This window comes from Suillus plorans, assembly GCF_016647745.1.
Source record: "Suillus plorans strain S12 chromosome Unknown HD556scaffold_69, whole genome shotgun sequence".
Lineage (NCBI taxonomy): Eukaryota > Fungi > Basidiomycota > Agaricomycetes > Boletales > Suillaceae > Suillus > Suillus plorans.
In genome coordinates, this window is record NW_024537453.1 from 84,397 (window position 1) to 109,319 (window position 24,923).

The 24,923-nt window shown below is 47.7% G+C and overlaps 9 protein-coding genes across 9 annotated transcripts; 4 read left to right on the forward strand and 5 right to left on the reverse strand.

The window, feature by feature from the left end:
* Positions 1–1,460: 1,460 nt before the first annotated feature.
* HD556DRAFT_1245269 (NADP-dependent oxidoreductase domain-containing protein) lies at positions 1,461–2,826 on the forward strand (the record flags this gene model as incomplete). Its single annotated transcript, XM_041298521.1, has 8 exons — positions 1,461–1,559; positions 1,613–1,841; positions 1,896–2,038; positions 2,092–2,166; positions 2,227–2,335; positions 2,399–2,536; positions 2,588–2,675; positions 2,730–2,826. 8 exons carry the CDS (start codon positions 1,461–1,463, stop codon positions 2,824–2,826), a joined length of 978 nt encoding a protein of 325 aa, XP_041155581.1.
* Positions 2,827–2,964: 138 nt separating this feature from the next.
* HD556DRAFT_1404007 (NADP-dependent oxidoreductase domain-containing protein) lies at positions 2,965–5,085 on the forward strand. Its single transcript, XM_041303904.1, has 9 exons — positions 2,965–3,202; positions 3,255–3,511; positions 3,579–3,807; positions 3,863–4,005; positions 4,066–4,140; positions 4,201–4,309; positions 4,373–4,510; positions 4,562–4,649; positions 4,702–5,085. Exons 2-9 carry the CDS (start codon positions 3,410–3,412, stop codon positions 4,796–4,798), a joined length of 981 nt encoding a protein of 326 aa, XP_041155582.1. The 5' UTR covers positions 2,965–3,202; positions 3,255–3,409; the 3' UTR covers positions 4,799–5,085.
* Positions 5,086–5,504: 419 nt separating this feature from the next.
* Positions 5,505–8,037, forward strand: HD556DRAFT_1404014 (uncharacterized protein). The gene is made up of 15 exons (XM_041303905.1): positions 5,505–5,658; positions 5,720–5,824; positions 5,884–5,956; positions 6,009–6,035; positions 6,086–6,179; positions 6,235–6,251; positions 6,304–6,390; positions 6,452–6,516; positions 6,570–6,731; positions 6,790–6,884; positions 6,937–6,947; positions 6,997–7,055; positions 7,103–7,510; positions 7,568–7,592; positions 7,643–8,037. The coding sequence occupies exons 1-15, from the start codon at positions 5,605–5,607 to the stop codon at positions 7,684–7,686; spliced, it is 1,326 nt and encodes a 441-aa protein (XP_041155583.1). The 5' UTR covers positions 5,505–5,604; the 3' UTR covers positions 7,687–8,037.
* On the reverse strand, positions 8,014–13,121 carry HD556DRAFT_1404021 (pol II transcription elongation factor). Its single transcript, XM_041303906.1, has 20 exons — positions 12,722–13,121; positions 12,587–12,674; positions 12,449–12,529; positions 11,847–12,396; positions 11,698–11,795; positions 11,561–11,641; positions 10,967–11,509; positions 10,431–10,908; positions 10,219–10,377; positions 10,004–10,170; positions 9,816–9,949; positions 9,644–9,767; positions 9,495–9,589; positions 9,375–9,438; positions 9,187–9,324; positions 9,010–9,134; positions 8,791–8,953; positions 8,613–8,736; positions 8,431–8,558; positions 8,014–8,382 (listed from the first exon to the last, which is right to left on the reverse strand). Exons 1-20 carry the CDS (start codon positions 13,076–13,078, stop codon positions 8,096–8,098), a joined length of 3,984 nt encoding a protein of 1,327 aa, XP_041155584.1. The 5' UTR covers positions 13,079–13,121; the 3' UTR covers positions 8,014–8,095.
* Positions 13,122–14,152, forward strand: HD556DRAFT_1404026 (uncharacterized protein). Its single transcript, XM_041303907.1, has 3 exons — positions 13,122–13,500; positions 13,552–13,676; positions 13,729–14,152. Exons 1-3 carry the CDS (start codon positions 13,194–13,196, stop codon positions 14,068–14,070), a joined length of 774 nt encoding a protein of 257 aa, XP_041155585.1. The 5' UTR covers positions 13,122–13,193; the 3' UTR covers positions 14,071–14,152.
* On the reverse strand, positions 14,153–15,838 carry HD556DRAFT_1404029 (isoprenoid synthase domain-containing protein). Its single transcript, XM_041303908.1, has 9 exons — positions 15,639–15,838; positions 15,432–15,586; positions 15,328–15,374; positions 15,047–15,268; positions 14,892–14,993; positions 14,776–14,842; positions 14,642–14,720; positions 14,484–14,586; positions 14,153–14,430 (listed from the first exon to the last, which is right to left on the reverse strand). Exons 1-9 carry the CDS (start codon positions 15,720–15,722, stop codon positions 14,234–14,236), a joined length of 1,056 nt encoding a protein of 351 aa, XP_041155586.1. The 5' UTR covers positions 15,723–15,838; the 3' UTR covers positions 14,153–14,233.
* A 563-nt stretch (positions 15,839–16,401) lies between these two features.
* Positions 16,402–17,562, reverse strand: HD556DRAFT_863439 (uncharacterized protein). Its single transcript, XM_041311871.1, has 2 exons — positions 17,158–17,562; positions 16,402–17,096 (listed from the first exon to the last, which is right to left on the reverse strand). The coding sequence occupies exons 1-2, from the start codon at positions 17,326–17,328 to the stop codon at positions 16,515–16,517; spliced, it is 753 nt and encodes a 250-aa protein (XP_041155587.1). The 5' UTR covers positions 17,329–17,562; the 3' UTR covers positions 16,402–16,514.
* HD556DRAFT_863438 (uncharacterized protein) lies at positions 17,563–18,560 on the reverse strand. The gene is made up of 2 exons (XM_041311870.1): positions 18,229–18,560; positions 17,563–18,158 (listed from the first exon to the last, which is right to left on the reverse strand). The coding sequence occupies exons 1-2, from the start codon at positions 18,467–18,469 to the stop codon at positions 17,797–17,799; spliced, it is 603 nt and encodes a 200-aa protein (XP_041155588.1). The 5' UTR covers positions 18,470–18,560; the 3' UTR covers positions 17,563–17,796.
* A 2,716-nt stretch (positions 18,561–21,276) lies between these two features.
* HD556DRAFT_1497314 (transmembrane amino acid transporter protein-domain-containing protein) lies at positions 21,277–23,631 on the reverse strand (the record flags this gene model as incomplete). Its single annotated transcript, XM_041308907.1, has 11 exons — positions 22,997–23,631; positions 22,874–22,949; positions 22,711–22,818; positions 22,580–22,662; positions 22,247–22,528; positions 22,177–22,192; positions 22,117–22,126; positions 22,022–22,070; positions 21,814–21,974; positions 21,388–21,760; positions 21,277–21,330 (listed from the first exon to the last, which is right to left on the reverse strand). The coding sequence occupies exons 1-11, from the start codon at positions 23,147–23,149 to the stop codon at positions 21,277–21,279; spliced, it is 1,365 nt and encodes a 454-aa protein (XP_041155589.1). The 5' UTR covers positions 23,150–23,631.
* Between the last annotated feature and the right edge of the window lie 1,292 nt (positions 23,632–24,923).

The following is a 24,923-nucleotide window of genomic DNA, read 5'->3' on the forward strand; positions in this document are numbered from 1 at the left end:
ACCGTCAGTATGATCCTCAAGGTGGTGCACGTTGCTTACAGTCATTCGGGTTCTGGCATAAAGCTCGTTTGATTCTTTGATCAGATTATGCAAACCAGTCTTCAGATTTCCTTCGCCTTCACGACGCAGTGGTAGTAGTTAAGCTCTCTAACTGACGACCGAAAGACTTGCTGAGGATGTACTAAACGGGGGAGGCGGAGCCTCGATAGCAACAAACAATGTCAAGAATGGCAGCAGCCTTACCTTCGACAACCTGGCTTGGGGCACCCCCTAGGAGATTAGGCGACATCCCAGCTCCCGACCCACACTCCCAGAAAAAATTAATTAACTCCTGCTGCATGCGGTGGCGTGAATTCGTTAAATGACGACCACGATCCGTGATATCTCAGGAGCCGTTCGGTTCATGACAATCTTGAAGCGAAGCAATGTTGAATCCGCTCTTGACGAGAATCTGAGCAGTCGTCGCGTCAAAAATGGCGCGTGTAGCCAATATACGTGACAAGAACATACTTTCTCTCTCCATACCGGGCGCAACTGGGATACCTCCTCGGGAAAGGCGCGTTTGACGTGTTCCCTGGCCTAACTCGACGCCATTCAGATTGAGGAAGCGATCAACGCCCAACGTAGATCGATGGATGGAGTCACGGAATCCTACTTAAGATTGAGCACCCGGGGAACGTGGAGTAGTACATAGTACATACTGGTGGAGGCTGGCAGGGGGCTGGGGTGCCAGTACTAATAGTCTTCGATTATGTAATCGGTGGCGACCACTGGCGCTGCGAAACTGTTGCCCCATTTAGATCAAAACTTTTTTGCGGGAGTCAATTGCAATTGTGGGCATCCTTGCAATTGGTTCTAGGCATGCATGATGCGCAGATGGGCCTAGCAGCTAGGGCCTGCCGGGTCGGGAGTCCGCCTTGGAGCTCGAGTGGCAACACGATCCGATCCGAACCATTGGCTGAATCCGGCCCGACGGCCCGCGCTGTGGTCGCTGTGCTCTCTTCGCAAAACATTCCGAGTCTCCATGGTCAGTTTGCGGTGGTCAGATGTGGTCTGGCATGGGCGCAGTTTTCCTTGACCTGACCCGTGATTTAGGTGGCCCATTGCAACTTTGCTCAAATAGCGACTTATGGCCACTCCACGTCACTATGTTGAGGCACAACAATACTCCATTTGTGCAGCAACAAGGTTCTACTATAATCTAGCTGCACTAATAAAGGTTGTAACAATCAAGAGCTTATTGGTGCATTAGATTCGACTTGATCACGGGAAGGCAGAACCGAGTCTTCGGAATCAGCCGCTCAGCTGCTCATCTTTCCGTCGAACCTTGTAAGGATCACCTCTTCGAGGGACCCGGGCCGCCATTTCCGAAAAACGACATGCACGATATAAGAGGACGATCGAATTGCATATGACGCAGGTTATCGTTTATTCTCACCTCACCGTATCTCCTGCAAACAATGTCTTTCGGAAAGGTTCTTGAGCTGAACACAGGTGCAACCATCCCCGAGATCGGTCTCGGCACCTGGCTCTCTAAACCAAATGAAGTCGAAAGTGCTGTGAGTCACAAGTCATTGTAGTGTCCTGTCTTGTCTTGCTCACTTTCCTATAGGTCGAGATTGCTGTTCGCAATGGTTATCGCCACCTTGATCTTGCTATGATCTACCGGAACCAGGACGAGGTCGGACGCGCGCTGAAGAAAGTCATACCATCCGTTGTGACTCGCGAGCAGCTTTTTATTACCTCGAAACTCTGGAACTGCTCGCATCAGCAAGGACCAGCCGAGGCTGAACTTGATGAGACACTGAAGCAGCTTGGACTCACCTATCTCGATCTCTATCGTGCGTCATCACCGAGCGTTCCTTCATTTTTATGAACTCATACATTTGTGACAGTTGTACACTGGCCTGTTGCATTCGAGCCTGGAAACGGTCTTACTCCCCCACATCCGACCAAGGAAGGAGAGGCACACTTGGACCTCAAGACCTCCCTTGTCGACACCTGGAGAACGATGATCAAGCTGAAGGAAACTGGCAAAGTAAGTCCACGGCATCGATTATAGTGCAGTCATTTGTATTTACTTTTCGACAGGTCAAAGCTATTGGTGTTTCCAACTTCACGATCGAACACATCAAAGGCTTGATTGACGCTACTGGCGTCGTTCCTGTGAGTATAATGGCCTAGTTCATCTTACCCATAATCATTCATGCAACTAAATATTTCTAGGCTGTTAACCAGATCGAGGCTCACCCTGTGCTTCCTCAAGATGACCTCGTTGCATACTGCAAGCAAGTTGGCGTCCACATCACCGCCTACAGCCCGCTAGGCAACAACTGTGGGTGTTCTGCTCACTTTCATATCACGAGAAGATCCTGACCTGAATATGCTTGGATTACAGTCGTTGGCAAACCTATGCATACCGAAAATGCTGTAGTGAAGCAAGTCGCCGAGAAACTCGGTGCAACCCCTGCCCAGGTTCTCATTGCCTGGGGTGCTTACCGGGGTTACTCTGTTATCCCAAAGTCTGTGCAGGAGGGTCAGTGGAAATAATGATGTAGATGTCAGATGATCTGACCGACTCTTGTAGGCCGAATCATCTCGAACTTCAAGCAGGTTGCACTCAGCGAGGAAGACTACAACAAGGTTACAGCAATTAAAGTGGGCAAGTCCGAACGGTGTGTTACCTCTTTCTGTGTTTGCTATTTTTGCTCAATTTAACTTTGCCTTAGTTTCAATATTCCTATTGGATTTAAACCGAAGTGGGACATCAACCTGTTTGATGAGGAACTGGAAAAGACTGCTACCAACAAGGTCAATATTGCATAGGCGTGTCGGGGAAGGAGGAGGAAAGAAGTCTGTATATTTGTTGCCAAGCATGCTGTAATTACTAGAGTTCCCATAATCTACATAAATACTGTCTGCGATACTGAAACATAAGCTTTCAGTATATATCACTGCCTTTTCCTTCAACAATTTCCGAGGAAACTCAGAACGGTCTGAAGTGGCTGTGTATGAAGGATTAAAAGATTACGTAACATATCCGCACGGTGTGCTGGGGGCAGAACTATTTGTGGGCGGCAGAAGTTCAGAACCGGTACTAGTACTTCTGCCACTTGGCAAACTGTGCGTACGACAATATATCACTAGGAAACACCATTGGGAGAGCATCAGCATGTCCACACATCCCACTGTGCCATATAAGGTGGAGAAACATCTTTCGCTGTGATCCCCAGTAGCTTGACATATTCTTCCAGCACAGTTCTACCATGCTCAGCTGTTCATCTTTGCCAACCTCCCTCGAGGGAGGCCCGGGCCGTCATTTCCGCCAAAACGCATGTGCGCAGGATAAGAAGTCGCATATGATGTAACGCTGTTTTTCGCTCTCACCTCACAGTATCTCCTGCGGACAATGTCTTTCGGAAAGGTTATTCAGCTGAATACGGGTGCAACTGCAACCATCCCCCAGATCGGTCTCGGCACCTACACAGATCAAAATAAAGTCGAAAGTGCTGTGAATCAAAGTCATCGTGATGTCCCATCTTGCCTTGCTAACGTCCCTATCTGGTTGCTGTACATAGGTCGAGATCGCTGTCCGCAATGGTTACCGTCACCTTGATCTTGCTATGGTCTACCAGAATCAGCACGAGGTCGGACGTGCGCTGAAGAAAGTTATACCATCCGTCGTTACTCGCGAACAGCTTTTTGTTACTTCGAAACTCTGGAACTGCTCGCACCAGCAAGGACCAGCCGAGGCAGAGCTTGACGAGACGCTGAAGCAGCTTGGACTCACCTACCTCGATCTCTATCGTGTGTCATCACCGAACGTTTTTCCTTCATGTTCATGAACTCATGTGTGTGACAGTTGTACACTGGCCTGTTGCATTCGAGCCTGGAAACGGTCTTAAGCCTGTACATCCGACTAAGGAAGGAGAGGCACACTTGGACCTTAAGACTTCCATAGTCGACACCTGGAAAACGATGATCAAGCTGAAGGAATCTGGCAAGGTAAGTCCACGGCATTGATGGTAGTGCAGTCATTGAGCCTTTGTATTTACTTTTCGATAGGTCAAATCTATTGGCGTTTCCAATTTCACGATCGAGCACATCCAAGGCTTGATTGACGCTACTGGCGTCGCCCCTGTGCGTATAATAACCTAGTTCATGTTACCCATAATCATTCATGCAACTAAATATATCTAGGCTGTTAACCAGATCGAGGCTCACCCTCTGCTTCCTCAAGATGACCTCGTTGCGTACTGCAAGCAGGTAGGCGTCCATATCACCGCTTACAGTCCGCTAGGCAACAACCGTGCGTGTTCTGCTCACTTTCATGCTACGAGAAGATGCTGACCTGCATATGTTTGAATTAAAGGCGTAGGCAAGCCGATGCTTACCGAACACGTTGTAGTGAAAGAAGTGGCTGAGAAACTCGGTGCAACCCCTGCCCAGGTTCTCGTTGCTTGGGGAGTTTACCGGGGCTACTCTGTTATCCCAAAGTCTGTGCAAGAGGGTCAGTGCAAATCATGCCGTGGACGTCAAACGATCTGACTGACTCTTGTAGGCCGAATTATCTCAAACTTCAAGCAAGTTGCACTCAGCGAGGGAGACTACAACAAGGTTACAGAAATTAAAGTGGGCGGGCCCGAGCGGTATGTCGCCTCTTTCCATATTTGCTATTTTGCTCACTTGAACTCACCTTAGTTTCAATATTCCTTTTCGTTATATACCCAAGTGGGACATCAATCTCTTTGATGAGGAACTTGAAAAGACTGCTACCTACCGGGTCAATATTGTATAGGCATTCAACGAGTGTTGGAGAAGGGGTAGGAAAGAGGCCAGTATATTTGTTGCCGAGCGTGCTCACCCAACCAATTTCATGATAATGCATGCGAGGACAGTGAGTCATGATCCACGGGGTCAATATACTCAAAGGAATCCTGAGCATGATATGGTATCAAAGCCGCAGTGTGGACTGCTGAGGATGAAGGCCTCGCGATGGAAACGCGATCATTACTGGCCAGCGGATATGAATGCACAGCAGCAAAGAGTGAAATTACAAAACACTGGAGCACATCCAGAAGCGGCTGAATATCATGATGAACGCTTGTATGCAGAGTTAAAATAGGAGCAGCAACGGGGATCCGAGCGCGAGACTAGCACTTACCCTTAGTCCCTGCTCCCAGGGGGAAGTGAGCCGAGAGCTAACGAAATCCCGCGCCGTCACTCAAGCTATCAAACAAGCTTCAGCTAGCTTGGTTTATAATATGACCCTATGACGAACTTATGAGAGCAAATTGCATTCTAGAGGCCCACCTAGAATACAAGGCAGCTTTTTGCCTAGATCCGGGCTACTGCGCAACTTGGGATCCAAGTCTGGTGGGTCGTAAAAATAAAGAGAATGGCTGCTGGGAGGAAAGCAACGGTGCCTGAAATCGGCTGGGCTCTGCGGGGAAATAATGAAATCAGTTCATTCCATATATACATACTCAAGTCGCAGGCCCTGCCTTCCCAGCATTTTAGGTTCACCTTTCAAATCCAACTCCTTCAAATCGCACTCTTGCCATCGTCGAGTGTTCCCTTCCCTTTGGTCCGTTTCGTTCAGCCATGAGTAGTGGCTCGCCTACCGCGTATCTTGTGTGGTCTGTACTAGCATGCTTGGTGAGCGCATGGTGCACTTCTCCAAATAGAGCACGCTTCTCATGCATGGGTCCATGCGTAGTTCTTCTGTTTCCTGATATTTCATCTTTGGAAATATGATAGATTCCAATGTCTCAAGTGGAGCGAAACCGGGAGACAGCCTGGCGCATTCAAACGGTTTATGTCGGTGTGTACCTGGTGTTAAAGTTATTCGGATACTTCTGACGTCGTAAAAAACTCTGTCAGTACACCTACATAGCAACCTTAACCTTCCTCGTGATGTTCAACGTAGCATACACATTCATAAAGTTCAAAGAAGGTTGTTTGCATTCCGCTTGCACAGCGAATGTTCCTCATCTTTTATTGTCTAGGTTTTATCATCACCCCAGACGGGACTAGTAAGTTCCCAGCATGTGTCATTTTCCCCGAGGCTCATTCCAGAATCCAGTCTATCCAAAACCCATCGAGTTATATTCAACTACTCACAAAAAGTGGATATTGCCTCTTCTGTTTTTGTTCAGCGCAGCCTGGGCTTGTGAGATGTAAGTGCTTCTCTTGCTGAGGTCATCGCACGGCTCATGTGATTGTGGCACATAGTATCACACACTGGGAAGGTAGGTCGTGGCTGAATCCGTACCCGAGATGTCATGTTCATTGCTCCCTCAGAATTGACATTCTGGCTCTTCATCCTTCATCAAGGCCCTAAGATACGGCTTTGGTTTGACAGCTGGGAGTTCCGAGTTTGGCTACTTGGTATTGTCTATTTGCATTTGCGATAAACTTCTTTTCCTGACGAATCGCTTTTTCTCCACAGGCACAGTCGTAGCGGGGCTAGGAATGCCCTTGACTACTCTTATTTCCCGTCGGGAGCTTGATACGGTAGAGATCTCTCACAGCTGATCTGGAGTGATCTTGATAGGCCTTCTTTACAGTGCCAGGCTTGGATTTTTCTGGTCGGATCGTCTGCCTCGACGACAACTACTATTTTGTTTCTGTATGTTCTTGCAAGGTTTCCAGCTTTCATCCGACGAGTGAAAGCGGATGGAGGAGAACCAAAAATTGTCTTACGCCTCGTAATGTTTTATCAGTTGAACGTGAGTACCCATATTGTGTCTCATCACAGTTATCCATCGTAACATTCACCGTGTCAAGTTCGGACGAGTTTTGTTTAGGTTCTTGTTTACCGTTCCGCTGTTCATCTTGGCACTGGATGGTGTACAAGGAAGTCATTCGATCAATGAAAGTCCGTGAGTAGAAGCTTTGTTTATCTACGTAGGTTGAATCTCACTATCTTCGAAGTTTCTGGTCAGGTGTGTACAGGTAACCATCCGCGGGGCATCGTACTTAATCCGCTACCAGATTTTTTGATTTTGTTGGGTGGAATCGGTTGTTTTGTCTCTTCGTTCATGACCCTTTTGGTAAGCTTCTCCCTGGATAATATATTCTCCCCATTCATATTGGCCAGATATTCTTCCCCCGATCACTCACCCAAGAGCTGGGTTATACGACCGCCCTCATACCGTCAACCGTAGTCGATAAAACACAGATAACGGTATCGACTGACATCAATTATGATGCAGATAACCAGCACATCTCTTCGCCCATGCATGTCCCCAAGGCCATTGTCCACCCACCTTCTGTACACTCGTCTGAGCCTTCTCAAAGTGAAGACACGACGCCCGAATACGAATTCGAAGATTCGGCTAACAACACCCGTCATTATTCTCATTCCCATGACGGACATATGCGAATAAGACAGACATGGGAGCAAACGCAGGATATCGAGACAGACGGACAGTACATGTTCGACCGACACTCCAGGTGCCTGGTGAGGCCACACTCGGACGGTATTGCGATGGGTTTGCACCCTTATGTACGTCAATGTTTCTTTTTTCAATCGAATTTTCTAATGCTTCTAATGTTGCCATAGGTTCGAACATTCCGGTCTCCGATTGGTGAGCTACCCTGACTGTCATTCATCGTGCCCACTCATCTCCCATACTAGATATTTGTGACCTCGAGGATGATGACCATTCACTTGTGCAATAAGGCGCAAAACCCCAAAATTACTTTCGCGAGTCGTTCCGTGTTCCGTGCTCGGCGCCCTATGAATTTACGGTATATGCCGTTCGTTATTTCTGTTCAGAACAAGCTGTTGACCGTCTTTCACAGCTTTGATCTATCACCGGTTCCCACATCTACCGCCACTTACCGCATGCCATCTAACGATTTAATGATACCTTACCTACCACACTCTATCTATATTCCACCTATACCCCTGACAGTTATCTTTGAAGTGAGATACGCAATCATGTAGTCATATCTTGTTGTACTATCAGTAGAATTAGGTGCTCACCGGCACCACTCAGCGCAAATCAGGGAAACAATTTTGTTACTTTATTTTAAGCGTGATATATTGTAATAATACACTGCCAGCGCAAGACCGTGTCATGATTATTCATGGGGTGAGCTTCCGTTGAAGAAGCTTCAAGCTCCATTCTGATGTACTCATCTCTGGCTTGGAAACCCGCTGTAATGGTTCAACAAGCTGTTCCTTCGCCTTCTCTTGCATTCTCGTAGCCCAAGAATCCACTGGTGTTGGCTCATCAGGCTTCTTCCAGATGTCCTCGATGGCCGCCCGCAGCTCACACTGCAGATGATCAAACTCTATTTGCAGAGCAACACCCTCTTCGCGGTGAGCTTTGGAAAGCTGGAGGAGATGTGGTAGCAGTTTTTTGATTTCTCCTGCAAGGGTCGTTAGCCGTGGTAAATATAACATAAATGCTCTTGAACCTTGAGTAGCGGCACATCTTTCTACCAGCTTTGCGACTGACTTGAGAATATACTCCTCCTCATCGACGGTTCCTTTTCTGCCAGAACCTAACTTACGCTCCATTTTGCGCTTCGTCTTGGAACTTCGCCTGGGAGTGATGATTAGATGTTAGTAAAAGGACCGTAATGACTGGAAGTCTCACTTTGAAGCTTTCGAAGTGGCTGAGGGTGCCACTGTGTATCGCGTAAAAGTAGTAGGTGCCATGGACACATCCGTCATAACGTCGACATTATGAAGAGTCGGATCATCAACATTATAGAAGGCGTCTACTCGCATTGTCATTTCGAAAGAAGCGGACACGTCATGGATTTGGTACGCACCTGGTTCTTCCACCTTCTTGATTCGGAGCTCCGTCAATCGAACTGCTTGTTTACGAAGTTGTTCCCGCATCTCGTTGATATCATCACCAATCTGTGTGCGGCAATCCAAGGCGCACGGGAGGAGTAGTTGATCTATGAGTTCGGGTTTGGCATGTAACGTGATCTTGCATGAATGTATCAGCCAACGCATTTGTTGCGATTGTTGGGAACTACACGTACTATCCTCCGTGCTTCGGCGAACTCATTACCCTGAGCAAGGGTATTTATTGCCTGCCGGACATCCTTGGCGTAATCGAGGGATACCCGTGCAGATTCACTGAAGCGCTTCTTTGAGAAGAGTTCATCTACTCTTTTAGTCGGTTTGGAACACGATTACCGGAGAACTAGTCAGCGTACCAGCGATGCGATATGCAATCTCCGTGATTTCATCGCCATCAAGCTGCTCTTTCAGACAGAGCTCAAAGAGTTCCTGCCATTGTAGTGCTCTTTCGTAAGATATCATAGCGCGTCTTGCATCTAATGCCTCCACGAAAACTGGTATAGAAAATCAATGTCGATTTCTGTCATTTTCCGCATTGACGCACCTGTGGCTGCTTGATGATATTCATGCCGATCAAAGAGCCAAGCGCCATAGATACCCAAAACATCCTGGAGGTACAGTCAATGTGGGTTTGGGATGTCCAATAAACACAAAGCTCGGCTACCATATACTTGTCTGTGCCTTGCCAAATTGCTAGAGCCTCGTCGTATAGTTGATATGTGTCCAGATAATCCAGAGCTTCCTGGAAGTACTCGGGACCTGGATCGACGTGTAAGTATGTAAGTCAAGTTCACATCCGTCAATACACCATACCAGCGAGACTCAAACTGCGGAGAGCCTTCGCGCGCCTCTTGAGGTGATCATCAATTTTGAAGTGCTGGTAATACTGTGGCAATGCCCTGAGCTCGCGAAGGAATGGGAGATACTCTCTCGGATCCTGAGAAGAGATGAGCTGCTTGATAAAAGTCATCACAATAAGAAACACCTTTTGTGCGTGTTGTGCGACCATGAGTACAAGAGAGAAGTCATACATGCCTAGCGCCGTATCAAATAGTCGATCTGCGTCAACAAGGAAAATGATGTATTTGACGGCCTCTTCGACCAAGCTTGGGTTCACGCCTGGATGAAACTAGTTAAGTTCGATGTCTCTGCGATACGATCGACAATTCATACCTCGCAAGTGAAGCAACAGCGCCAGGCCAGCTTCATGGTCTGGTGGTGACTTGACAACGTACGCAGTAAGGATGGAGTTGACATATTTCGTCAAATCCCTGTTTTCCAAATCTTGGCGCACAGAGTCGCAAACATTGGCGACGACCTCTGCAGGCAGTTGACTTCGCCTAAAAACTGGTTAGGCAAATGTTGGAGTAGTTCATGGGTTGCATTACCCTACACTTGTCAAAAACAAATTGATGTAGTCGACGTCTTCAATCTGCTCCACAAACGCTGGAATACCAGCCATGAAAACATCTTGATTGTGCTCGACAATGATGCTGAAGTCAATGCGATGTTTACGGCAAGCCATGAAAGCCTTTCGCCACAGTCCACTGGAGTAAGACGTAAGCAATCAATGTGCGAGGGTCAATGACGAAATACGCACGCGTCTAGATCGTTTTTGACGACCTCCATTACCATAGGTCGCGGGTTAATCGTCTCAAGATTCCCTCGTGGCATTTGAAGCACCAAGCTCATTGTACTTGGCACCGCTGTGACGATTCTTGAGCCTCTTTCAACACGTCGTTTTTGCCAAGCTTGCGACGCGAGTTCGCCCATTTTGGTTTCGTCGCCAGTGGGCGAGAGCATACCATTTCCTTGACTTGAAGTGAGGATTGCAACCACATTCTCTAGAGGCGCGAATTGCACGTCATGTGAGGTAGTAGTAAAAATCACGAATCCGGAAGCAATAGTAAATGAGTTCACATTGCTGGCCAGTAGTGCCGATTCTGCATTCGAAATTGCAGCATAGATCTTGCCCCCTGCAGACAACCCCACGAAAAGTTGGGCGTCGACGCGTTGGGAGGAGAGGCAGTGTTCTGTAAAAGAGCAAATTTGCGAATAAGATTCTTCTTCCCTGTGGACTACCAGGCCGTAATCAGCCATCAAACCTATTCACATCTTAGGGCAGACGTTGCACACCTTGGAAGATGGAGCCATCAGGGGCCTGCCAAGCAAGATTTCCAGGAACTTCATGGGGGATAAGACGGCCATTTTTCTGCTGTAGCGATATTGTCCTTGATCTTGTCGCCGAAATTGACTCCAACGATGAAACAACGTGCTCAAAGTCATGAATCACGATTCGGTCGTTCCCACTGCCGTCAGAGCCGAGTATCGCAACCGAGATAGTCCTATGTTCACCATCATCATCATTCTCGGAGGAGAAAAGAACTTGACGACAATAGCAGAGTTCTCGCGGCAGATTGGCTGACCAGATAAGATTTGGGTTCATAACTGCTCCACCGCCCGGCGTGATTCGCGTGCGCAACGCCCAAATCATTACGTGTCCTTCTTGCCATACTGCAGCGAGAAGGTCATGTGATTGCGAGAGCGATATATGAGGTGGTACCTGGGACAGGAACAGGCTACCGGATGATACATCAGTTGGCGTATTCGCTAGCAACTGATGTGATGACATGGGCGGAGGTACATTTTGCGTGCGGAATGGTGTAAGTAAAATTTTCTCTGTGGACCTCTCAATAAATGAAGGGACAAGGAACGTATATGAAAACTTACGACCATCAATGACCCCGACACAGCCAGTATCTTTTGCTCCAGCACATGTCTCCCATGTGTAATCTTGTTGTATGATTTGGACTGCCGATGATTTTTTTCAGTATGGCACGATACGAAAATATGTAAAAAGTGCATACGCGGTGATGTCAAAAGAAGTCGCGTGCTCACTTCAGGATGCCAATTGATAGACGTAAAGCGAGTCGATAATGGTGCCGATATCTCTTGTTTGAGATACCTGTGGATACTACCGTAAGAAAACGTTTTATGAAGGAGAAATCATTTTCACCAGTGATAGTTACCGATGGTCCATAATTGCACGACATCACCATCTACCCGTTCAATGTGAACAGCAAGCACGTTCGAGTCCGACGACCATGCGAGATGTTTGATACGGGAGTTCCGGTCGTCTCGCAAATTAAACCCCCCATGTGGTAAACCGTTACGCTCAAAGAAGACGACGCCATGTTTTCCGGTCCGCTGAGTGTCCAATGGTCCTGCGCGAATTTCTTTTTGTGTAGATGCAATTAGATTGCCACTTGGTCTCCAGGATAGGCTCGGTTCCAGACCGGCAATCATCTCTGCAGTAGATTGAAGTCGGGCTTCGTTTGAATAAACTCGTAAAACTCGTCCTTTGCTTGACTGAGGGGTTTGCCTGGCTAGAGAAGACACCACGAAATAAGCTCCGTCGCCGCGCCAACTGACCCGAGGGAGACCATCATCGCTAGGATCTTCTTGTATTTGAGTCGGAGACTGTGACGAGTCTTTGAGATGTGCTCTTCCTATAGAGCCATGGAATTGCGTTTCCTTTGCACCCCATCCAACGTTTATTGGAGCATCTGCAAATGCATACATAATCGGAAACATAACAAGCCACAAAGAACGGCGTACCTTCGCCAAAATCTTCAGTATGCAAAGGTGCCTCGGATAGGACATCGAATGTAGAGGTCATAAGAATAAGATTTTCGTCGCCTGAACATAACATCAGCAACGGTAAGTTAAGGCAGCCTCTGGAACTAGGAAACGCACCAGTGATCATCACAAGAAGTGTATCATCAGGACTCCATTCAACAGACAATATACCTGAATCAACACTTCCTACAATATCTGGACCGCTCTGCATCGATCAACACAGCTTAAGGAAATCGTGTATATGCGCCTCACAATGAGTTCCCCAGATTCATCCAATTGCCAGGTAACTGTATCCCCACTCCTTGTCACCAACACGAGCTGTGCAGATTCGCCTATAACTCGGAGAGACAGAACTTTCGGATCGATGGAGCTGAAGGAGCCACATAAAACAGGCGCATCCCATTCGCAGGGATCAACTGAAGTCCTCCATATGCGTACACCGAATTGCGCGTCCTCCGATGCAGCAAAAATTAATCCTCTGTCAACGTCAAACGCAGCGGCGACGATAGATTCCTGGGAACCGTTACTAGAGGCAGAGTCGGAGATTTGCTCATTGTGGGCCGGTTCTAAAGTTGAAACTTTGATGGCAGATGGCACTAGATTTCGCATCGTGGATGATCAGTTTGAGAGATAATTCGGATGTCAGAACTTCATTCAGGAACGAAGGGAACCCTAACCCTAAACTCGTTCTTCTGACCATCGATCACCCTCTGACCTCACCGCGATGGCGCCCCAAGCCGTTCGGAATGACAGCAAGCCCACGGCCAGTTCTTCGCCTCGCTCAGGTCCCAAACGTACCAAGCAAAAGCGTCACCATCTTCAAAATACAGAAGAGTCCCTGCCCGGTGTTCAAAAAATCAAATCTTCACTCCGCCAAACGCGACGACTTTTGGCAAAAGAAAACCTTGCAGCTGATGTCCGCGTGGAGACTGAGCGAAGGCTGAAAGCGCTCGAGGGCGACCTTGCTCGTGCTGAAACGGCAAGGAAGGAGCGAACGTATGCTATGAAATATCACAAAGTCAAATTCTTCGGTGAGTCCAAAATGATACGCTACTCTGTCAGCAGCTATAGTATCAGCGAAGAGCGCCAGAAATTGGTCCGTAGGATCAAGCAAGTCAAGCGCGATCTTACTCCGGCACAGGGAGAGGAGAGAGAAAAGTTAGAAGGCGAACTCGAAGGTCTGAGAGTGGACCTGAACTATACTCTGGTACGGGTCTCGAATCTCACGCAATGAATTTTGTCAAACGATGATGCTACAGCACTACCCGAAAACCAAAAAGTACATATCACTTTTTCCTCCAGAAAGACGGCAAATTGATATCGTCTCGACAACTTCTGACGACAACGACCAACGCATCACGGTCCGTGCTCTCATTCGAGACCAAATGCAGCGTGGCAAAATTAGCACACAACCCGAAAATGAACTCGAAGGTGGCAGACGACCAGTTACGTATACATCGGGTCATTCCCGAAACGGAGAAGGGTCTCGTAGAAAGGACGATCAAACTAGCCTGGTATCACATCGTACCACCGAAGATGATTTCTTTGGCGAGGATGGTGAGACAGAAGCCTCCGGCGCATCAGAAATGGAAGTCGAGTAGTAGAGTTTTTGTTTCACATGCCACCTTCTGATCTTAACGTTCTCAAGCAGTTGTCCGAGAATAGTGATTCAACTAATGCCTCTAAAATAATACAATGCATGCGATCTAAGTGAGACTTCTAAGAGCTTAATATTACATCATTGTCAATCAAGGACATTGTGCTTCATACATCGACAGACAGCTTGTTCAAAATCGCAGACAACATCGGATTTCCACCCAGTCTCTGAACTTCTGCTCTACCCTGGACTTCCAACTTTTTGAGCACAGCCAGAGTGTAGTCAAACGACTTGGTAGTGTCCCTGAGGTAATTGATGGTGTGATGCTTGAGGGTAGGAGTCTTGGGGCGCTTTTGCAGGACATCTAACAATGAAATCGAATTAGATGGATTCATAAGAAGGAATTGAAGAACCCACTCATGATTTGTCGGTTATCAGGCTGTTCCAGAATGCCGTGAACAATGGGGAAGGAGAATTTTCCTTCCGACAAATCTTCCGCGAAACCCTTGTTATCCGTGTACTATGGAGCGGATTCAGATTGTGCCATCGTGTCTCAGAATGCATGAAAGGCTAACCTGACTGCTCTGAAGGTTCATATAATCGTCACGTATTTGGAAATGAACCCCGATGAGGTCCGTCAAAGGGATGTAGTCACTGATTAGAATTTCAGTCAGTTTAGGAACATCAATGGGTTCTACGCAAGACTTACACATTTGTGTTCGTCGTAGCACATGCCATCATAAGTTTGACGGCAATCCTGAGGAGACCACCCGTTTCTGGCAAAGTTCTTCACAAAAGGAACCTGACACAAAGATGACAACCTACTAGCTCTAACCATGTCCACATATTCTTCTTCCGTGGGACAGCGCAGAGTGTCGCGCCAAAGGATGTCCATACCCTGCCCACGATGAAGCGACATGAGCTCACCTATACGTATTGTAACGTTAGAATTGTTGTAACAATGATGACACATAACTAACCGGTCACCACAAGGTCCAGGTCAGAGTTGGGAATGAGGCGGTCGGGGACATCAGTCTTCTCGGCTGGACAGTCCTCACCGAGCCCACTGTCTGAACTCGAGCTGGAAATGGGAGCGCGACGCCGAACAGCCGGCCTCAGAGCAGCCAGCTCCTGGTAGGCCAAGAAGTAGACGTAATTGGCAGTATTAATAGTCTGAGGAACACCATATATTTTGTGGGCGACTGAAAGAAGATCATGCTCAATAATGCCTTTCAGGGGGTAACGGCGACACAAGACCAACCTGGGATCCCACGTCTGAGCTGAGAGTCATCTTCGATATCGTCGATCCTGTAAACAGGGAATGAGTCGGCGCTAAAAGGAGTCCGACAAGGTGAAAAGACATACAAGAGACTGCCATTATGGAGGAGACCAACTACACGATTGATGACCGCAAGCTTGTCCTTTGGAACATTAAGCCAGTAGTTGAAACTTTCGATGAGCTTTCCCCGAATTTCTTTGCCCGGGTTAGCAGTGATGTAGTTGTATGGTTCGAGCAACGACTAGCATGGCGAAGTTAAGCTATGTAACCTCGAGGCCATAGACGCCACTCACAGATTCCTGAGCTTCAGTCCAAGAGCTTGATGATGTGCCCTGGAGGGTTGAGAGGAAGTTATCGTATTTGTTGACGGTGGCCATAATTACGGGCTATTGAAGATGGGATTTAGTTGGGATGATACGAAGCTGGACTCATTTTATATGAAGAGGGTAATATACACGATACTTATTCGGAGGCGACAAATCCAGCCGAAGTAGCTCAAACCCAAAACAGTAATAGTAGTCTTAGATAATGTTGGTCTTGCCGAATAGGACCAGCCCTGACCGCCATGGCTAACAGTTAACGTACGTTCCCTGTATCGCCTTGAGCGGAGATCTAAGAATCCTCAGATGGAAGTAATCTGAAGCAACGATGCAGCGTGAGATTAGGAACGTTTTGCCATCTCGCTGATAAGCATGCCCAATGCCCCACTGCCTCCAGATCTAGAGTACGCACTGCGCCTCCATGCATCATCGCAAAAGATATATAAAAAATGCACAACTCGGTCCGCTGTTTATACCGAGCGTCTTTGGCGAAGAACTTTCACAGCTGTGCCGGTCACGGTACTCTCGTACGATGATGACGAATGCATTTGGATCAGTCTTCAAGTCGAACCATTTGTACAGTTGAGGCGAGCTGAGGAAGCGAGCAGCGATAAGCTGGTTTAGAGTGTGGGACGTTCTTGTATGTCAAAGGAAAGTACAACCCGTAGTAATATATACAAACGAGCTCGGAGGAGACGTGGAGGCGAATTGTAAACGCGGATAAAGGATAGTAATACATATATAACATCTTAACAGTCCGAGTAATATAACGACGACGAAACAAACTCCAAAAAGTAACCCCATATCCATGTTCCTGCTCAGCAAATCTCTTAAAAATGCCCAACAAGTTTAATCCCCAAGCCCTAAAGGCACATCGGGGCGAGAGTTGTGGTCGGAGATCGCTGATTGCCAGCACAGCTCCTCATAACTTCGGACAGGTGAAAGAACTAGGTCCGGGTCAACATCTTCTAACCAAGCAGTGCTATAATTATAAGCACTCGGAATGATCCGGCGCAACTCGTCGTGGAAAAAGTCAAGTAAAAGCTCTTGTTGCGCTATGGCTTGCCGAACGTCTGGCGAACATGCGCAAGAGTAGGAATCTGGGAGGGGCGAAGAAGAAATTGGACTGTCGGTCCCAGGTAAGCGATACCAAGGACTGTCCCAAGCAATGTTAATGTATTGTGCCGCGGCTTCGCTGTCAGGAACCGTAGAGCTGGCAGCGGTGTCATCGCTGCCGTCCGAAAGGGATTTCATATGGTGGGCTAGCCAAGGACTTATATCAAAAGTCATCAGACCATCAAGGTCATCGCAGGATCCGTATTCGTCATCCTGGAGATCACAAGGACCCTGATGGCCGACAAAATTGAATGGATGCGCATAGATGCCGTCGGGCGATGAGGGCACTTTGGAGTCAATATTAGGTTTTTCGTCCTAACAAGTTTGGTTTGCGATAAGTAAGATGCGGCAAACTTCATTTCATTCGAGCGCTAACCGATTTGACCCCTGTAATCCAATATTGGATGTTCTTCATATCTTCATATATCGGCTTCGATCGCGATCCTGACTTGTCCTGAGGTGATATTTGCGACATAAAATGAGGGTGGTAGGAATCGAATTGACCAGCAACTCCAGGTCGAAAACTAGCTGAGGAATGATATGCCATGCGAAAAGTACAGTGTCCGAAAATACAGTGTTAGGAACGCAGCCGCGCGGGCATGAGTAATGGACTGCAACTCTTCAGGAGCTTTTTATGCCATCGCCGCTGATTGTATTGAAGCACACCAGACGTCCACAATAGCGAGTACCCGTTATGGGACTCCGGGGCGAGAACCTATATCGCACACGTGACGATGTGACAAAGGGTAAGACAATAGCTAATGTGGGGCCGGCAGTCCGTGAATAGAATAGCCCAAAGCTAATGGGAGTTTGCTGGATGAGCCGCATAATACTAGGCGCCAGAATTTGTTGTCTTGCGGTGATAAGAAATGGATCTAGTATCACTTTAAGATTGTATCCGGGCGTAAACAAGTGTCAGTTGAGCATGTGAGCAGGTGTACAACAAAAGAAGGTAGTTGACTTGCGTCAATCCTCGTTTGATGAACCAATCATATGGTCTCAATCACGATTGCAGTCATGACGACCACTCGTGCTGCCATCGTTTAAGCCGAAGTCTCCCCAGAATGATATCATGCCTTCCTTCAGCCATCTTTACGACCTCACCAATCGCGTTCGAACACTGCTCGTCAAACAACCTCAATTTTCTATTTCTCCTGAGTGTATGATCGGGTCTGGTGCCAGGTGCCGGGAGAGAATAAGGCTGGTATTGCGCAGACGTCCGAGGGAGTTGCGGTTTCCAAAAAGGCTTGTGGGAATAATACAACTTTTCGACCCACAAAACATGGTTTTGTCGTAGCCATTTCAGATTGCGAGTGATTTTATGGGCAAGTCCTCGTGATACCGCCGCGGTCGCGAGCAGCGAAAGCGTATGATCCACTGAGAATTTCGACACACCATTCAGAACTCGACATAATTAGAGATGGCACCAAGAATTAGATGAACCCACCCCGTTTGTGCCATGTATGTAGCCACTGGACAATATTCGTACGCTCAGATGAACAGACGTCGGGGTGCTGAAGCCTGTGGATTTTGGATGCAGCCTCGTCGAAGACAGGCCTCCACAACCGACGAACTTGTGTTTTCGACGGAGAGTGGTGCAGCACCACCGCGGAATTAGCTCGAAGAAAGAGCCGGTACAAGCTTCTGAATTCGGTTGGAAGAGTAGCGTTGGTATGCCTGAGAGTCATGGTTGGTTAGTATGTGTACTACTCTCAGCCTTGGCTCAAACAGTACATCAAACTTACATGCAGTGACTTAATACGGTAAGAGAGATAAGGCATCAAATTATGTAATATGCATCAATATTCAATGTGAATTTTGCGCTCAGTGCAATGATTGATTGGTTCGGCGCGGGGCCACCCCAGTGTTAGTACTCGCACACCTCATCAATAGCGAAGTAATAGGCCAGCATGCGTAGGATAGGACCGCCCACACCAAGCCCACACTCTTACTTCGGGAACACACTGCCCTGCAAACTCTAAACATTCAAAGTACTCTCAGAGTCTATCCAGCTCGCATTACGCACAAGACAGCTGGTGGTGAAACCAATCAAATCAGAGTACAACTCATTCGGCAACCCAGCGATGGAGTCGCTGCCTGCAAAGATACTATGGCAGATTACAGCGCAATACATTGCTCGTGACTGCGCTTTACTTCAAGAATCATGTTGCAGAGTGCTAGGCTATGTCACGGTAGTTGGTGAGTTTGCATTTCCTGCATTTGATTTGTTTACCTGCCAAAGGACCCAGCTGACACCACTCATATACTCCAGTCGGGTACCAGTGGTATGAAGGATGCCAACTATAACCAGTCACGCATTCTTTTTCATTGCATTCTAGCTTCCTTCAGATGAAACCATAGCTTATAGGACGTGGAACCAAGCTCACTTTCCGGATAGCGGCCTAAACAATTCGGACTCTTTCCAGATCCATCGGATTTATAGATGAGTCATTTCATGGCCGGTAGATTTTCACCATTACTTTGAGCTTCAGGGCCAGACCTTGCGTTGACGGCAGGCGCCCGTGACAGCGGAAGTGGCTAGTTTCGATCGTCCGTCAAGCTTTCAAGTACTAAGAGGTAGCTCACGCTTATTTGTTTGACACGTTTGAACCACTGGATTAGCTCCGAGGGCGTTCGCATCCACGACTGGTTGACGTTAACCCGCGGCAAGTCCGACTTGCGCGGTGGCGGCATAAATGCATAACTGCAATCTCACTCCTGCCCCTGATCTTCGGATCCGACTATGCTCCACGGAAATCAAGTCATTCTTCACGTCCTTGTCTTCCATAGTTTGCTGGTGATAAAGAGCATCAAGTTCAATCCCGTCCCGCTGGGCACCCAATCTGTGATTGTAAGAATGGTTTCGATGATATGTCGGTAAACAAGCATTGGCATCATGGAAGGCAGGTAAGATGGTCATAGAATTGATCTGTGTCTTGATCATTGCAAAGGTCGAAATTGAACCGACATTATTCCGATATCGCAACTTGACCGCGGCCAAGTTACCAACCACGATTCCTCGCACTTGTGAATCACGATGTCCGCGATTGCAATATGGCTATTATCATCACCATACACACATTAATCTGAGGTACATAGTTCCTCTAATCTATCGTGGAGAGGCAAGTTGGACTCACGTGCAAAGGCACAGGGAATGATGATATCAGCGAAGGCACTTACTAAACCAGAGTATCTTGGCCGCGGCCTTTGCAATGAATGGAGGATCGAAGCGAAGCGATATATGGGGATCTTTGAAAACAGGAACTTTGAATTCGGAAGGGCACCGCCATAATTGACGAGATGGACGATTGACAGCAAGCAGTGATGCATTAAAGATCTCATTGGCCGGCACGGAGAAATCGACAAATTTCTCATCCGGAGTGTTCCAGAAACGCTTGCGTGTTAACAAGTATGTGCGCGCAGGACTTGTTGCCAGGGGTATATGATCCATCTCTCTTGGCATGTCCCTCACACTGATGCGAACGTGCTAATTCCTGTAGGGCATATATGGGCGTTGCGAATGTTATGACACGTCGCGTATTGTCTCGCTGAGCACAGCCTTACAGTGTTGCTAGATCGTTCCTTGTCACAACTCGCAGATTCGCAAGCAGATCAACTAGATTTGCTGGCTGAAGACAGAAGTGGTCTTTTGGGTTTCCGTGGCCAAGTCGACATTACAAATGCGCAGGATTGGCGCAGGACTTCCTTATGTAGGCTCCCCACTGCTAAAGCTACTAGTATCTGCAAATAAATGGTGAGTATTCCGTTTTCTCTATCTCCTCCCCGCCGATAAGACGTTTAGCTTAAGTCCACTGCACGTTCAGTACTTAGTCCTTTGGAGACTGTGTCGGGTCCAATGCCACCGACTCAAAAGGCGAGCACACCATCTCGCTCACCGAAAAACAAATTGTTCGCTCGGCTCCAATCGACACTCGCCCCCTCAAATGATTGCGCCTATAGGTTGACCGTTCCCTAAGCAGTGTATGATTGTCCAGTTCGCTTCAATGGTGTATATTGCGATATTTCAAGCCATATTACTCACCACTCTTTAGATACCCATACCCACGTTTCCGACTGGATGCCCAAACCCCCTCCAGTGAGCCCACCGAGGAAGGTGTGCATGATGATAATAACAATATGGAGGATTGAAGCTTGCTGCAGGCACTGAGTACTGATCCCTCGTCGATGCGCTGCAGTTCTGCAACGTCAAATGCTCTCCTTTTTAAAACTTTCTTCCCAGTCTGAGTCGAACTCCGTGTCCATAGCCACCTATCATTATGAAGCTAGAATCACTGATATGAATGTCCCAGACAAAGTCCGGCAATCAGCGCATTTGGAGCGCATCGAGTATGTATCATGGACTATTGACGACGTTGGTCATATCACTGACTAGATTCTCAGGCCCACATCTACAATTGAACTATCCTAGGAAAAGCTCTAAAGTGAAATTTAAAGGACTCGACACGGATTACACATTACGCCACGATGAACACCTCTAGCAAACGAACGGTCTCCCAACTTGGCCATTGGCATAGGCTTCAGCGATGAGCTATCATCAATCACTGACAGTGAGACGAGTGTCAGATGCGAAGACACAAACACTGACCTTTATCGATACATAAGTCCCAGCGACACAGATGAAAGTGCCGGAAATAATAGTCAATACTGCGAGTGTAGTCCCGATCGGTCGTCGTTTGAGCCCGTCCATGCCACCCTCGAGATGATATGCGTCATGCAACCAGAAGAATCCGGCCAAACCGTACGTGTACCATGCGGCAAAGAGGGCTGCCGCGATGCCAATTAGGTAGGAAAATATCGGGACTGCGATGGCGAGAATCGCAGCCATAGCTGAGCCTGCAAAACACAGCAGAGTCCAAACCGTCCACCCGAGTAAGGTATGCGAATGGACGTGCTCTGAATGACGAAATATGCGAACAAACACCAGCTTTGTAGCTGTATGAGTGTATAGCCCGGAAGAGCTTCCAGAAAAAGAATTAGCGAGAACTAGACCAAACAACAACGAATCACTGACAACAGGAAATTTGGGAGAGCAATGGCAAACGCTGCCTTTGCCCATACCGGAGGAAGAGAAAAGAGGACCGGGGACTGGACTGTGTTTCCAATGTAGACATACATGACTACGCTGAAAACAACATAGAATACTGTAGCGAAGCCCTGTAGACACCATGCTGCCTGAAAATGGCCTTCAGTCACAACATCGAGTACAGGAGCGTTCTGACCTTTATAGCGTCCTCGGGTTTACGCATCTCAGATATCAAAATAAAGAACCTGTCATAGGTCAGTTTCAGCAGGAATACCATGCCCAAAGTCATACATGAAGTGTCCTAGTAAAGTAGTCAGGAATGTTGATTAGTAACATCACAAAATTCCGTACCTGCATATGCAAAAACCTAATGAGCAGATAAGTAACACTAAGTTACTCGAAGACATAAGAAAGTACCCACAGGATTTGTGACAGCCAAGAAAGCATCGAAAAAGTTACTGGAGGCAGCTACTGTCAAAGACCGTCCGGGAACTGGGTTCACCCCTGCTCCAATCATTGCAACGAAACCAGCTACGGCAATGACTGCTGCACTAAGAACACCCATCCATGCCAAGCGATCCAGTGTCCGTGGTAGTGAAATCAAGAAAGCAACGGTGCCAGTAATGATGACCAGATACATACTACACATGCCCTGATTCGAAAGCGTTGACAGCGCCTGCTGGCTGGAAAGTAGTCCAGAGCCCTGTTTGTGATGATTCAATTGCGACATATTCCAGTTAACTCGATGACGCACCGAACCAAACACAGCGAAAGAAACAGTTCCGAAGGCAAGCACTTCCCGAGCCACAGGTCCGAACATAATGTATCCAGCGTCGCCTAGAGTATCTCAGGTGTTTGAAAATCACCGATGACAGAATTTATTACCCATAGTATGCACATTAGGATGATTCAGCTTGAAGTCGATGAGCAACTTGGCGGTGTACAGGCCAAAAATACCGAGAAACACGATTAGAATGACAGCGGGCACAATGCCTGAAGATTTGTAAAAACGCTGCTCCTCATGGAATTCAGAGGACAGTAAGCTCACCAACGACTGCTAGTGCGCTTGGAAGAGACAGGATACCATTGCTGACGATTTCAGCTATCATAAGGAGGCTGACAGCCTACGTTCGATCAATATTTTACTGTGTGCAATCTTGCATAGACGCACCTGCCAGCTGAGTGTCTTGTATTGAATCTGATGGATACCATCTTCACCGAAAACATCTTTAGCACCTTTCGAATCTTGCTTCTCGGCGGTCATCGACGTGTTTTCGTCCACATAGGGTTGTCCATGCGCTTCATATGTCGGGTGGGACGCCATCTAATGGGTGTGATAAGGTCAGGCTACGAGAGCACTCACATCCTATAGATACTAATGCGGAGCCAACAGGATAAGGGGAAAAGGCGAACACCGCACTGCCCCATTTGCCCCGGCGTAGACGAAACCACCCGTCCCTACCTGTTGGACTATCTGTAATATTCACATCCGAGGAACGCCATATATTCGCCAACTCACTCACGCCGACGGCATCACCAAGCAACCTCCATCTCCTACATCATCACCTCCGAAAAGCCAGCCAAGTACTCATGCGTTGCACCAACAAGACGGGAAGGCTCAAGCCGATGAGATTCCGGTTGCAGATAGTTGACAGTTGCTACAGCCTGAGCAGGCTGAGGAAAAAGGAAATCTAGATTGCACTCGCAGCAGCGGTGTTGTGGTCCAGGGCAGAACTATTTTGAAGCAGTTATGCCCGTGGCAGAACTGGCAGAAATAAGAAAAAAGTTGATCGTGGCACTCCAAGCGTGCTATATTGATGTGAGACCATTAGATAGCGAGTTCAGGTCCTCGCATTCCTCTCTCACTACATTTACATAAATTTTGCAGTGCTTCAAGTTGTGCTTCGCGTTCGCACTGTTCGTCGGGAACGTATCAATCGGTAGCTAGCGAGCCTAGCATGTATCAAAGCACCTGCTATAGTACTTGTCAAGTCCAATGTAGCCAGGCTGTGTGCTACTAGCCATCATCATGATGTCAAGCCCCAAACATGCCCATTGCCAAAGCACCCGTGATACCACGACAAACTCTCCGCAACACCTCGGTACTATGTCAATCTCCAGACTTATCTATGCCGCGTCAAAATAGTTATGTCACAGCCTCATGTGACTCAGGTGCTGGGCGTCTTTTGGAACACGAGGCAGGTTAAGGCAGTGCGAAGCAACATCCAGTGATACCCGCGCCTCACAGCTCCCACAATCCCTCCGCGAAGTCCGACTGTCCACCTCAACGTTCGACACCATCAGTAAAATGTCGGATCTCGTTCCCAATCGAAAGTTTAGTGAAGATCATGAAGGCGCTATAACCGCAGTCGTAATGTCCCCTGAAGGACAACGAATGATTACCGGCTCGTACGACAGGACTCTTCGTCTATGGGACTTGAAGACAGGCGTTGTGTTGAAGAAGATGGAGGGGAATCGCCATGAAGTGCGGGCATTAGCGGTATCACGAGATGGGCAATTGATAGCAAGCGGTGGTGACAAGGGAGAGATCATTATCTGGCATGGAGAAACTGGGGAGTATCTCGTCCAAGTAATGATGGTCGACTCCTATACGATCTTCTCGCTGGACTTTTCTCCTGATGGGACAGTGCTGGCAAGTGGATCCATGGACTGGACGACGAAGTTTTGGAGCCAACATGGCAGATGCAAGGAAATCCAATTGAATCCAGTACTTGGGTCAAGTGCGTTCGCTATTCGCCATCCGGCAAACTTCTTGCCATTATGACAAATAGCAATCTCAAAATTTACAATTCGGACACGAAGGAATGTGTTACAGACATGGGGGTGACAAATATAGGAACAGCCTCGCGTGGACACCCGATGGCACACGCCTTCTTTTGACATGCTATCACCTTGGTCACCCAGCAATACAGGAGTGGGATACATCGACTTGGAAGCAGGTTGGTAATGACTGGACAGGCCACAGTCACCGTATTAAAGACATTGTCATTAATCCCGCTGGCACACTTGTCGCCACCGCATCTCTTGACGAGGATGTTCGTCTCTGGCGGCTCTCAGATAGACAAACCATTGCCGGG

Coding starts and splice junctions, on each gene's coding strand:
- HD556DRAFT_1404021 (XM_041303906.1), bottom strand. CDS start 13,078: ATGCGAAATCTAGTGCCATCTGCCATCAAAGTTTCAACTTTAGAACCG. Junction 12,675..12,721: donor ATGAATCTGGGGAACTCATT/GTGAGGCGCATA, acceptor TGATCGATGCAG/AGCGGTCCAGATATTGTAGG. Junction 9,768..9,815: donor TCGCACAACACGCACAAAAG/GTGTTTCTTATT, acceptor ATCTCTTCTCAG/GATCCGAGAGAGTATCTCCC.
- HD556DRAFT_863439 (XM_041311871.1), bottom strand. CDS start 17,328: ATGGCATATCATTCCTCAGCTAGTTTTCGACCTGGAGTTGCTGGTCAA. Junction 17,097..17,157: donor GGATTACAGGGGTCAAATCG/GTTAGCGCTCGA, acceptor CAAACTTGTTAG/GACGAAAAACCTAATATTGA.
- HD556DRAFT_863438 (XM_041311870.1), bottom strand. CDS start 18,469: ATGACTCTCAGGCATACCAACGCTACTCTTCCAACCGAATTCAGAAGC. Junction 18,159..18,228: donor ACATACATGGCACAAACGGG/GTGGGTTCATCT, acceptor CGAAATTCTCAG/TGGATCATACGCTTTCGCTG.
- HD556DRAFT_1404026 (XM_041303907.1), top strand. CDS start 13,194: ATGGCGCCCCAAGCCGTTCGGAATGACAGCAAGCCCACGGCCAGTTCT. Junction 13,501..13,551: donor TCACAAAGTCAAATTCTTCG/GTGAGTCCAAAA, acceptor GTATCAGCGAAG/AGCGCCAGAAATTGGTCCGT. Junction 13,677..13,728: donor TGGACCTGAACTATACTCTG/GTACGGGTCTCG, acceptor ATGATGCTACAG/CACTACCCGAAAACCAAAAA.
- HD556DRAFT_1404029 (XM_041303908.1), bottom strand. CDS start 15,722: ATGGCCACCGTCAACAAATACGATAACTTCCTCTCAACCCTCCAGGGC. Junction 15,375..15,431: donor CTCCATAATGGCAGTCTCTT/GTATGTCTTTTC, acceptor CCCTGTTTACAG/GATCGACGATATCGAAGATG. Junction 14,843..14,891: donor TGTGGACATGGTTAGAGCTA/GTAGGTTGTCAT, acceptor GAACTTTGCCAG/AAACGGGTGGTCTCCTCAGG.
- HD556DRAFT_1404014 (XM_041303905.1), top strand. CDS start 5,605: ATGAGTAGTGGCTCGCCTACCGCGTATCTTGTGTGGTCTGTACTAGCA. Junction 5,957..6,008: donor ATTCATAAAGTTCAAAGAAG/GTTGTTTGCATT, acceptor TTTATTGTCTAG/GTTTTATCATCACCCCAGAC. Junction 6,391..6,451: donor GTTCCGAGTTTGGCTACTTG/GTATTGTCTATT, acceptor TTTTCTCCACAG/GCACAGTCGTAGCGGGGCTA.
- HD556DRAFT_1404007 (XM_041303904.1), top strand. CDS start 3,410: ATGTCTTTCGGAAAGGTTATTCAGCTGAATACGGGTGCAACTGCAACC. Junction 3,808..3,862: donor CACCTACCTCGATCTCTATC/GTGTGTCATCAC, acceptor TGTGTGTGACAG/TTGTACACTGGCCTGTTGCA. Junction 4,650..4,701: donor AAAGTGGGCGGGCCCGAGCG/GTATGTCGCCTC, acceptor AACTCACCTTAG/TTTCAATATTCCTTTTCGTT.